At 44.2% G+C, this 12,755-nt stretch overlaps 1 protein-coding gene across 25 annotated transcripts in view; it reads left to right on the forward strand.

Annotated features, from left to right (window-relative positions):
• Positions 1-12,755, forward strand: part of KLC1 (kinesin light chain 1) — a 67,975-nt gene that overhangs the window by 11,508 nt on the left and 43,712 nt on the right. Inside the window, exon 2 of one of the 25 annotated variants that reach the window (XM_047864515.1) lies at positions 6,978-7,141. The exons of the other annotated variants lie outside the window; for them this stretch is intronic. Coding sequence (XP_047720471.1) covers positions 7,128-7,141 — 14 coding nt within the window. The 5' untranslated portion in view covers positions 6,978-7,127. The remainder of the gene's footprint in view (positions 1-6,977; positions 7,142-12,755) is intronic. 25 annotated transcript variants of the gene reach the window in all.

Raw genomic sequence — 12,755 nt, forward strand, 5'->3', positions numbered from 1 at the left:
TAAAAATGCACTTATGTTTTGGCTCTGAAGTTGCAGGACAAAAATTATATAGTGCAGAATCAAAGGGGGAATATTACTTGACTTAGAAGAGGTGAAAGTGGGCGCCTGGCTGGCTCAGTTGGAAGAGCATGTGACTCTTGATGTTGGGGTTGTGAGTTCAACCCCCACATTAGGCATTTGGATTACTTTAAAAAATGTGAAAACAAACAGTGATTCTTGAGTTATTTATTATTTTGAGAGAGAGAGAGCGAGCGAGCAGAGGAGGAGAGAAACCCAAGCAGCCTACTTGCTGTCAGCGCAGAGCCTGATGCAGGGCTTGAACCAGTGAACTGTGAGATTATGACCTGGGCCAAAACCAAAAATCCGATGCTTAACTGACTGAGCCACCTAGGCACTCTTGATTCTTGAATTTTCTGATGTTTGCTTTTCTTTTTGGTGGAGGCAGGAGAGGGTAAACGGTGGGGAGGAGAGGTGTTATTCCCCTAGCTTGTATAACAGTTAAGGTTCACATTTTAAGCCAAATCCAAAAAGGCCTCCTAGGGTCTTTCAATCAATTTCCAACCATGACATCTTTAGATAAAAAGGCAAATGATACACCCCTTTATAGGCTCACAGTTGTGAGTTATTTTATTTTCTAAATATAACACAGTATTATAATAATAAATATATTTTAGACAGCTGCATATTGCCTACTCTTTCCCAAATAAGAATCACTAAATTTGGGGCGCTTCGGATTCTGTATTTGCCTCTCTTTCTGCCCCTCCCCTGCATGTGCTCTGTGTCTTTCTCAAAAATGAGTAAACATTTAAAAAATTAAATTCTGGGTATATTATACTGAAATGTTTCTGTTATGAAAAAATTCACAGGGTCACACAAACTTCTGATTCTAGAATATTAAAAAAATTTTTTTTAAGGTTTTTATTTATTTTTGAGAGAGAGAGTCAGAGCGTGAGTTGGGGAGGGGCAGAGAGAGACACACACAGAATCTGAAACAGGCTCCAGGGTCTGAGCTGTCAGCATAGGACATGATGCGGGGCTTGAACCCACAAACTATGAGATCATGACCTGAGCCAAAGTCAGACACTCAACTGACTGAGCCACCCAGGCGCCCCTAGAATATTGTTTTTCAACTGACTGAGCCACCCAGGCGCCCCTAGAATATTGTTTTTAATGTTTATTCATTTTTGAGAGAGGGAGAGACAGAGTGGGGGGGGGGAGGGGTAGAGAGACAGGGAGACCCAGAAACCTAAGCAGGCTCTAAGCTCTGAGCTGTCAGCACAGCCTGATGTGGGGCTCGATCCCACGAACCATGAGATCATGACCTGAGCCGAAGTCAGACACTTAGCTGACTGAGCCACCCAGGTGACCCTGATTCCAGAATATTTTTATAACCCCAGAAAGAAACCCTGAACCCATTAGCAGTCAGTCACCACCCTGCTTTCCCTCCAGCCCTTGGCAACCATGAATCTACTTCTGTCTCTGTAGACATTTCATATAAATGGAATTATGCAATATGTGGCCTTTTGTGTCTAGCTTGGCTCACTTAAGTATGTGTTTGTGAGGCCCAACCATGCTGTAGCATGGATCAGTATTTTGTTCCTTTTTATAGCCAAATAATACTCCATTGTGTGGATACACCACATTTTGGCTGTTACGAATAATACCAAACTACTGGTGTGAAAGTTCTACATTTGTCCAGCATTGGTTTTGGACCATTTGTGTGCAGAGTTTTTTTTTTTTTTTTTTTTTTTTTTTTTAATTTTTGGGACAGAGAGAGACAAAGCATGAACGGGGGAGGGGCAGAGAGAGAGAGAGGGAGACACAGAATCGGAAACAGGCTCCAGGCTCCGAGCCATCAGCCCAGAGCCTGACGCGGGGCTCGAACTCACGGACCGCGAGATCGTGACCTGGCTGAAGTCGGACGCTTAACCGACTGCGCCACCCAGGCGCCCCAATGTGTGCAGGTTTTTATATGTAAACATGTTTTCAGTTTTCTTGGGTATTTACCCAGTGGTGGAACTGATTGGTCCTTCACTTAATTAAAAAAATTTTTTTTTTTTGAGAGAAAAAGCGTGTGTGTGTGTGTGTGTGTATGAATTGGGGAGGGACAGAGAGGAGAGAGGGGAGCCCAGGCAGGCTCCACGCTGAAAGTGCAGGGCTCAATCTCATGAGCCATGCATGAGATCATGATCTGAGTCGAAATCATTTTAAAGTTTTGACACTTGTATTACTTAATGCACAACACACTCTGTAATCTTGAGTTCCATGATACTGAATGTCTTGGTCTGTTTGGGTGGCTATAACAAAATACCATAATCTGGGGGACTTATGAACACCATGAATTTATTTCTCATCGTCCTGGACTGGGAATTGCAAGACCTGATGCTGGTAGATTCAGGGTCTGGTGAGGTTTGGTTTTTGCTTCATAGATGGCTGTCTTCTCTGTGTCCTCACTTGGCGGAAGGGGTGAGGGAGCTCTGTGGAGTCTCTTTTGTAAGAGCACTGATCTCATTCCTTAGGGCTCCACCCTCATGACCTAAGTACCCACCTCAAAATAGCATCACCTTCGGGGTTAGGTTTCAACATATGAGTTTTGTCGGGACACAGACATTCATTCAGATCATGGCACTGAATATTTCCGTGAATACAACTTCAGTCATTTGCTGTAGGCTCATTAGAGGTTCTCTGGCTGCTTCTCGTTTCTCCCTCTCTGTGCCTAGTGCTCAGTCCGGCGTATGGTTGTGTGTAGAGAGATGGGCTGTGAGTCTAGCTGGCTGTGTTTCCCACTGGTTCAGCTCACAGATCTCTTGGGAAAACATCTCGGTCGTGATGTTCTGCTACCAGTATTGGCAAAGTAAACATTTATCTGTTCTTCTATCTTATTTTTCTTTTTCTGTGCTAGACTTTGTTTTTGTAGGAACTTCATTTCATAGTCAGACTGTCAGGGGCGCCTGGGTGGCTCAGTCCATTGAGCATCCGACTTCAGCTCAGGTCATGATCTCGCAGTTCGTGGGTTCGAATCCCACGTCGGGCTCTGTGCTGAGAGCTCAGAGCCTGGAGCCTGCTTCAGATTCTGTCTCCAGCTCTCTGTGCCCCTCCCCTGCTTGTGCTCTGCCTCTCTCAATCTCTCAAAAATAAATAAAGGTTAAAAAATTAAAAAAAACCTGTCAGAATAATTCATGTTTCTTTCTTGGCTGTCCTTCACTCTGTCGTTTTTTTTCTATCACATTCTTTAAAAAAATTGAAATTTAAGTCCCGTAAAATAAAAGTTATTATTTTAAAGTATACAATTTGGTGAATTTTTTCTGTATTTTGGGCAACCGCAACCACTGATCTAATTCCACACGTCTTTTAAATATATTTACTACATTAGCTCGCTCTTTCTTTCTTTCTTTCTTTCTTTCTTTCTTTCTTTCTTTCTTTTTTTCTTTCGAGAGTGTGAGCAGGGGAGAGGGGCGGGGAGGGGGAGAGAGAGAGAGAGGGAGAGACAGAGAGAGAGAGAGACAGAGAGAGAGAGAGAGAGAGAGAATATCTCAGGCAGGTTCTGTGCTCAGTGCACAGCCCAGTGGGGGGACCGTGAGATCATGGCCTGATCCAAAATCAAGAGTCAGATAGATGCTCAACTGACTGAGCCACCCAGATGCCCTTTTTTTGGTTAATTTTTGAGAGAGGGGGAAGGTTTGTTAAAATTTGTCAAACTATTGAAAATTGTATTCCCTGTTTGTAGAATGTGCGTGTATAATCTCATTGTCTGTAGGCAGTATAAATCTCATGTAAGTATAAAGGGAGTATAAATGTATGAAAAGATCAGGTGGTAGAGATGGGAAATAGCATTACATGAAAATTGATGATTTGGTATGACAAAAATTCAGTATGTATGATCGAGTATAATCTTTAAAAAGTACTTTTAGCGTCCACCCAGTTCTGGTTTAATTTCTCTGTCTTATAAAATATTCAGTGTATTCAGCATTTCTATTCTTGTCTCACTTAGGTTGGTCTATTTTTATTGTGGCCGAAGTTTCAAATCCTTTCTATATTTGAGGGTTTGAGATGTTCCTTTGCCTGCAACCCCAGGCAGTCCGGAGAGGTGCTTGTCTGTTTTCTTGGTGAACCAGCAGAAGCACAGGGTGCCTGTGGTGTGTGTACGCGTGCGTGTACAGCAGTGTGGTCACTAAATCAAAGGTGCACCTGAACGCGGTGGAGGGAGCTTGGATTCTGTTCCTGTTCTGGGTAGTGTGGGCTACGTGTCTTCAACGGTCCGTCTCCTCATCTGTAAGTGGGAATTGTAATGATTGTTGCCTAAACCACTCACAGACTTTGTCTTTTGTTCTTCTAAAACAATACACGTGGGGCCCCTGGGTGGCTCGGTTGGTTGAACGTCTGACTCTTGATCTCAGTTCAGGTCTTGGTCTCAGGATTGTGAGTTTGAGCCCCGCGTTGGGCTGCATGCTGGTAATGAACCCTATTAAAAAAAAACAAAAACCATACCCCTATGGAAATACTCCAGAAACTAAAATCCTGCACAGATGTGAGTTCTTACTATGCAGAGCACGTGTATGCTTTCCTGGTTTTGTCTTTATTAAAGTTACACGCATACTTTTTTGTATTCTTTGTAGGTAGATTTTTAAAGAACAAACTTTTTAGGATAGTTTTCTGTTGACAGAAAAGTTGGAAGACAGTACAAAATCCCTGCATGCCTGCACTCAATTTCTCTTAATGTCAACATTCTACATTACTATGGCACATTTATGACAACTAAGGAACTAGCATTGGTACGTAATTTTAACCAAACTCCACATTTTATTTGGCTTTTACTAGTTTTCCCCTAATATCCTTGTTCTGTTCAGAACCCCATCCAGGACACCATATCACACGTAGCCGTTGTTTTTCCTGGTCTGTGAAGTACCGGTCAATATTTTGTAGAATAGCCCTCAACTTGCGTTTGTCTGACATTTTCCTCACGGTTGGATGGGTTTGCAGGTTTGAGAAGAAGCTCGCTGGGCCCAATTTTGGATTCCGAAACCATTTTACCGTCAAACAAACCAAGGCCCCTTCAGATAATGGCTGATTCTAGGGCTGGGGCAGGGAGAGGACAAGACGAGCCTGGGACATCTTGTGGTGCTAGAAAGTACGGAAGTGCTCAAAAAGCAAAGGGGTAGGAGCGTGTCAACAGAACATGAGAGCCGGTTGACAGAACTCTCACTGGCCCAAACTGAGACAGTTTGAGCCACAAAATAAATAACATGGTGTGTGTAGTAACGAGTATTCTTTAGATAAAACCTGGGGTATAAAACAAACAGCTCCTGTCCATATTGACATTAATGGTTAAAGAAGTAAATGAGGGATGAGGCAGAGAGGAGACACTGTCCTGTACAGAAGAACTCCAGACACCTTATAATCCCTCTCCACATTCGCTCTCCCCACCCCTCTGGGGGTGGGCTGCCCCCCTAGTGACGTGCTTCCTAAAGATGAGCGTCGAAAGGACAGCTGGAGTGGGCGTGTCTAGTGGAGGTAATCCTGCCCAGGGGAGGCCTGCACAAACCATGTCAGCCGGTGGTCAGGACTGGCACCGTTGCCTTTTAAGTCAGGCGGAGCACAGGGACTCTGGCTGTGATGCAGTGAGAATGGGACCCGTGGGTTTCAGAGTCACATAGTTTCATAAGTGTTGGTTTTTGCCCCTGGCTTGCTCCCCCTTTCCTTCTTCCTAGAAGTAACTTTTTGTTGTTGTTGTTGTTGTTGTTGTTTTTTAATTTTTAATCTCTTTCGTTCTCTTTCTTTCTTTTCTCTCCCTCTTTCTCTCCCTCTTTCTCTCCCTCTCTCTCTCTTTCTCTCTCTTTCTCTCTCTCTCTCTTCCTCTCTCTCTCTTCCACTTCCTCCCTTCGTTTCTTCTTTCTTTATAATGTTTATGTTATTTTTGAGAGAGAGAGAGAGTGAGCGAGCCCAAGCGGGGGAGGAACGGAGAAAGAGGGAGACACAGAATCTGAAGCAGGTTCCAGGCTCTGAGCTCTCAGTACAGAGCCCGATGCAGGGCTCGAACCCACAAACCACGAAATCATGACCTGAACTAAAGTCAGATACTTAACCAACTGAGCCACCCAGCCCCCAGTAAACATTTTTTTAAAGTTTTAAAATTTATTAGGGGAGGCGAATGGGGGAGGGGCAGAGAGGATCCCAAGCAGGCTCTGTGCTGTCAGCGCAGACCCCACCTGGGGCTCGATCTCACTAACCCTGAGCCGAAATCAAGAGTCAGATGCTTAACTAACTGAGCCACCCAGGCACCCGTTTTCACTTATTATTTTAAAATTATTTAAAAAAAAATTTATTTATTTTTGAGAGAGAGTGCAAATGCACGAGCAGGGGTGGGTGGGTAAAGAGAGGGAAACAGAGGATCCGAAATGGGCTCCACGTTGACAGCAGAGAGCCCGACATGGGACTCGAACCCACAAACCGGGAGATCACGACTTGGGCCAAAGCTAGAGGCTTAACTAACAGCCACCTGTGAAACGGTCCCGTTTTCACTACTTTTAAGTGAAATACAATTTTTACATAATTACTGCTGTTTCTAAATAACAGGCTTATGTTGCTGTCTGATGATTTTTTTTTTAAAGATTTTACTTTTAAGTAATCTCTGCACCCAACGAGGGCCTCACACTTACAGCCTTGAGATCAAGAGTCCGTGCTCTACTGACTGAGCCAGCCAGGCGCCCCTGATGGTTTTTCAGTTTTTGACTTCCCGTTCTAGATAATTGGGACTGAGCTCTTTCTTTGCTTCGCTTCACCACACAGGTGCTCCCCCTTTGCATCTGCATAAGCTCCCGCAGAATTTAAATTTTGTTTAGGTGTGTCTTTACCGTTTATGTTCTTATGACCGTATAAATGCCAGAGCTGATTTATGTAATGAACTGTGTGATTGCTTTTCCTATTTGACCTTTTGTTTCCTTAGGAGTTAATTATCTTGTTTTCATTTCCTTTTTAAGTTGGTGCTGATTCACCCGCCGTCTCCAGCACTCGTCCGGTGGTGGGTGCAGAGAGCCCCGTCTTCCCCCCGGGGGACCCTGTGCCCTGTGTTCCATGTTTTCTTCTTGACTTCTCATTTTGCTTGAGCGCATCTTCCTGTAGCCTGAGAAATGGTGCATGAGAGGTAAAAGTTTGTGAGACCTTGTATGTCTGAAAATGTTATTATTCTGTCCCCATGGTTGATGGAGAGTTTAGCTGGCTTTGGAATTGGAAATTGGAAATAATTTTCCTTCAGAGCTTTGGAGGCATTTGTTTAATTGCCTTTTGCTCCCAGTTTTGCTCTTGAGAAGTCTGAAGCCATTCTGATTGTTTAATTCTGTCTATATGACCCCTACCCCTGAGCCCCTGGGAGTGTGTAGGAGATATAGATATATATATATATCTATATCTGTTCTGTATATTTAAGTTTATTTATTTTGAGAGAGACAGAGACAGTGCAGGTGGGGAGAGGCATAGAGAGGGAGACAGAATCCCAAGCAGGCTCCGCACTGTCAGTGCAGAGCCCGACCTGGGGCTCCAACCCGTGAAACCATGAGATCATGACCTGAGCTGAAATCAGGAGTCAGATGCTCAACCGACTTGAGTCACCCAGGTGCTGCAGGATATTCTTTTGTCACCACATTTTAATTTTCTTTAAAAAGTGTTTTTTTCATACGGTCCACATCCTGTGCTTAGGACAGTGTCTGGCATAGGTAGAGTTGGTGCCCAGTAAGTAATTAACTGTCACTGAGCTGGTTGCACCTCTCACCTCCTCCTTTGGAGGCCAAGGCCTAGCTGTTGGTGTTCTGCAGGCCAGGTCGTAGGTGACCGTTGGATCCTCCAGCCTCTCATGTTGCCTCGCTCAAGTTCCTGCCGCTCACCCGCCATGGCTCAGTGGACATAGCAGTCCTACTTCTCAGTTTGAAGCATCAACTTCTCATTGCACAGAATTGTCCACTTAATTTTTTAAAGATTTATTTATTTATTTTGAGGGAGAGAGTGAGCATGAGTGGGGGAGGGGCCGAGAGAGAGGGAGAAAGAGAGAGAACCCCAAGCAGGCTCTGCGCTGTCAGCACAGAGCTCGATGCGGGGCTCGATCTCTTGAGTGAGATCATGACCTGAGCCAGGATCAAAAGTTGGACGCTCAACCGCCTGAGCCACCCACATGCGCCCAGAATTGTCCACTTTAAATTTGTCAGTTTTCATCATCCCTAACAGGAGTTGATTTTGTAACACTGAAGATTTCTTTTAGTCACTGGTGTGTTAGAGCAAGTAAACTCAGTCTTGGAGCACTTAGCTGGCTCAGTTGGTAAACGTGTGACTGTTGATCTTGGGGTCATGAGTTTGAGCCTCATGTTGGGTGTACAGATTACCTAAAATCAATAAATAAAATTTAAAAAACTCTCAGTCTTTGCCTAACAGACCGGTTATGTTAAAGGACAAATTAAGAGAATAATTTTAGTATTAGTAGGGGCTATTTTCAATTTTGCATATTACCTCCGCTTGGAGTATTTCAGAGTAGAAGTAAAGCAACAGAATATGCAAATTAATATTGCTGTCTGGTATTTTTGTCATACTTGAGTAATGGTGCCTTAGTGATATGCCGGTGTGTTAGTTACTGCTAGTCATATCTTTAGTTACTGTCAAGGTCTAAATCCTCTCCTTATGTGTATTCCGAGAAATTCATGATACAGATGAAGATGGATGGTTCAGTTGCCTTGTCCATTTATTTCAGATTTGAGCATGTAGGGATTTAATTTTCTTTTTCTTTTTAATTAAACAAAATTTAACGTTAAAATTATTTTAGAGGGGAGAGAGAGCATGCAAGGGGGGGAGGGGCAGAGGGAGAGAGAGAGAGAGAGAGAGAAAATGAGAATACCAAGCAGGCTCCACACTCAGCACAGAACCCCATGCAGGCCTTAATCCCATGACCTGAGCCGGTATCAAGAGTGACCTGAACAGAAATTGACAGTGGGCTCAGTGGACAGGGTGCTCAACTGACTGAGCCACCCAGGCACCCCTAAATTTTTTTCTGGGAGGGGGTTGGGAGGGAAGAGGGAGAGGGAGGGAGAGAATCTGAAGCAGGTTCCTGCCCAGCATGGAGCCCTGTGCAGGGCTCGACTTCATGACCATGGGATCATGACCTGAGCTGAAATCAAGTCAGACGCTTAACTGACTGAGCCACCCTGGCGTCCCTAATTTCTTTCTTAAATCAAGGGCCTGTTTTGGTTTCCTGTATTTCCAAAGGGAAGTCAGGCCTTTGAAAGGACAACATTGTATAATTGACCCTTCAATAACACAAAGGTTCTAGGCCCCGACACCCAACACCTGACAGCCCCGTACAGTCAGAGATCTGCCTGTAACTTTGGACTCCTCAAACACTTAACTACTAATAGCCCACTGTTGACTGGAAGCCTTGCTGATGATATAAATAATTGATAAACATGTATTTTATGTTACATATGTTATATGCTATATTCTTACGATAAAGTAAGGCAGAGGAAAGAAAACTATTAAGAAAACCGTAGAGAAAATGTATTTACGTTACAACACCATAAAATATCCACGTAGACGTGGACCTGCACAGTTCACACTCGTGTTCAAGTGTCAGCTGGACTCCCTCACTTCTGCCCTCTGGTAGTTCATAAGAGAGCATGTCTGTTTTATTGTTTTTCAACTGGCATCTTAGAAATAAATATTGCCGGATTTTTGGGTTACAAAATGTTACATGTAGGATTTAACTGGGGATCTGAATGTGGAGATAAACTAGGTTTCTTGGGTGTTGTGTCACATGAGTCACATGAGTGATGTGAATCCTTGGATATGAGAGTCGTGTGTATTAAAAATACACATCAAAACCATTATTCTACCCAATAAAAATAGCAAAGATTGAACCATGATTTAAAATAATGGAGGGGCGCCTGGGTGGCGCAGTCGGTTAAGCGTCCGACTTCAGCCAGGTCACGATCTCGCGGTCCGGGAGTTCGAGCCCCGCGTCAGGCTCTGGGCTGATGGCTCAGAGCCTGGAGCCTGTTTCCGATTCTGTGTCTCCCTCTCTCTCTGCCCCTCCCCCGTTCATGCTCTGTCTCTCTCTGTCCCAAAAATGAACGTTGAAAAAAAAAAATTTAAAATAATGGAGACAAAAGTAGTTCTAAAATTAAAGAAAGGTGGAAGATTAAGCTTTAGGATTATTTTTCTCTTTATTATTTTAGGTAGTGACTTTTGTAATCTGTGGACACAGTACAGACTTTGTTGAGGATTTGAATGAGACAAGCAGCGTAATAGACCATAATAGCTTTGCCTGTTGAACGGTGGATTTGAGAGGTTTGACCATAAGAAGGGCTTCTCTTGTTTAAGGAGCTTAATTCAGATGTCAGATTTGTCAGGTGCTGTGTTGGAGATTATGCATTGAGCACTGAGTTCTTTTGCTTTCACAGAGCAAATAATGGGACTTCAAAGAGTTCTCTCTCTCTCTTTTTTTTTGAAGTAAAAGCATAGACATAATTTTCCATGGCTAGTAAGAATAACCTGGGGCCAGATATTGAGTGTGTTACTCAGAAGGGAAGCGGGAGGGGAGTATTTGAGTACCATGTTCCAGGTGGGTTGGCTGTCTGTTGCCCCTTACATGTGGGGATTGAGGCTCCAAGAGGTTCCATGATAGGTGAGGGGATAATAGGGAGTTGGAATCAGATGTGCTGGCTCCCAAGGCTGGTTTATTCATTCATTTTAAAGCTTTTGTTAGGGGCGCCTGGGTGGCGCAGTCGGTTAAGCGTCCGACTTCAGCCAGGTCACGATCTCGCGGTCCGGGAGTTCGAGCCCCGCGTCAGGCTCTGGGCTGATGGCTCGGAGCCTGGAGCCTGTTTCCGATTCTGTGTCTCCCTCTCTCTCTGCCCCTCCCCCGTTCATGCTCTGTCTCTCTCTGTCCCAAAAATAAATAAACGTTGGAAAAAAAAAACAAAGGAAGTGTACCATTAAAAAAAATAATAATACAGTTTTTGTTAGGTTGTTTAAGTAATCTCTGCACCCAACCTGGGGCTCGAACTCACAACACGGAGATCAAGAGTCTCACGGTCTTCCACCTGAGCCAGCCGAGCACCCCGTGTTTCATTGATTTATTGAGCACATACTTCCTGCATGCCTGTGGAGCGGCAGGCATTGTTCTGGCTGACTCATTGTTCCAGAATCACTGGGAAGCACACACAGCCCAAGAGTTGCAAGAAAGTCTTAGGGATGCTGTGGTTGCTAGGCTGACAAAGTGTGGTGTTTGAGCAGATGTAGAGTCCCGGTGTTTTACCCTTTAGAAATCAGTGTAACCGTTACAAGAACCCTTTCAACTGAGAGCTTATTTGGCAAACTTGAGAAGTTTCTTATTTTAAGTGAACTCTTACCTATCCTTTTAGTTTTCTGCCATTTTGTTCAGGGCCCGCTCTTTACCTTCACCTAGATGCATATATGTCTTCGCCTGAGGTTTCTTCTAGTTTCTTGTGGCACTTTCTTCACTTAATTTTTTAAATCAAAATGGAATTTAGTGTACAGTGACGGTAGGAATACAACACCTTTTTCCCCCTAAATAGCCAGTTCCTTTAGCACTCTTTTTTATATAAGCTATCTTTGGTCATAATGACTTAGCCTGGAACTTAAGAGAGCTATGGAGCAGTCTAAGCATGTATGCTGCTGTGGGTTTCCCTCTGAAGAAGTGGCATGTGTAGGTCTATTTATAGGATGGTGGGTTGGATGAGGGGGTATGGAAACTGCTATGATTGAGGGGTACCTGAGGGTGGCATGAGGTATGAACTCGGGAAACGGAAGATTTGGAGAGTCCTCTGACTGAACCACAATATTTGAAATGTCTTGTAAGATAGTAAATATATTCTTTGTTTATATTAGAGGGGAGAAGTTGCCTCAATGGATAGAAATTTAAGGAGGGAGATTGAACTCAGCAAAAGGAATAACTTTCTAACTAGCTATCCGAGCAGTCTAACAAGGAATCAGCTGTCTTGCAAAGTACTGAGGCCCATGTTAGAGGTGTGTCTGCAGGTGTTGAGCGGTCACTTATCAGGGATGTTCCCGATTGCTTAGCTCCCAGGTGGAAGCTGCACTGATTACGGTCAGCCACTGTGCTTGGTGACTCAGCTGCATTCTCCTGTGCCTTGAACTGCCCGGACAGTAGGCCCCCTCGAATCCCTGGGACCCAGGGTAGTTTGGGGACTTCGCCCGTGCTGTGGTGGTGGAGCCAGGCTCTGCACCTGCTTGCTCTGGATTCTGAGGCCCATGCTTTCCACATAGCAGCACCCTGTCCTCTCAGTGCCTTTTTTTTTTTTTTTTTTTTGTTTATTTATTTTGAGAGAGAGAGAGGGTGTATAAGTCGGGGAGGGGCAGAGAGAGAGAGAGCGAGAATCCCAAGCAGGCTGCACACTGTCAGTGCAGAGCCCAGTGTGGGGCTCTAACTCACAAACCTCGGGATCATGACCTGGGCTAAAGTAAGCCCTGTAGGCGCCCATCATCTCCGTTCTTAAGAGAGCTAAGTGCCTCCCAAGAGCATTTGGATTCTTAACTGATTTTCTGTTAAGAATAAGTTAAAAAGAAATCTACCTTAACTGCTCCCCCACCCTTTTATTTGTGCACGTCCAGATGACATTTGTATTTATTATCCTTGTCTGTGGTTAAAGCCTCTACGAGAGTGTGAGCATGCGGTGCAGTGTCACCAGTTCTGTTGCATATTCCCTGAGGAATTAAATTTGGATTTCTTTTTTTAAGTT

Source organism: Prionailurus viverrinus, chromosome B3 (assembly GCF_022837055.1).
Source record: "Prionailurus viverrinus isolate Anna chromosome B3, UM_Priviv_1.0, whole genome shotgun sequence".
Lineage (NCBI taxonomy): Eukaryota > Metazoa > Chordata > Mammalia > Carnivora > Felidae > Prionailurus > Prionailurus viverrinus.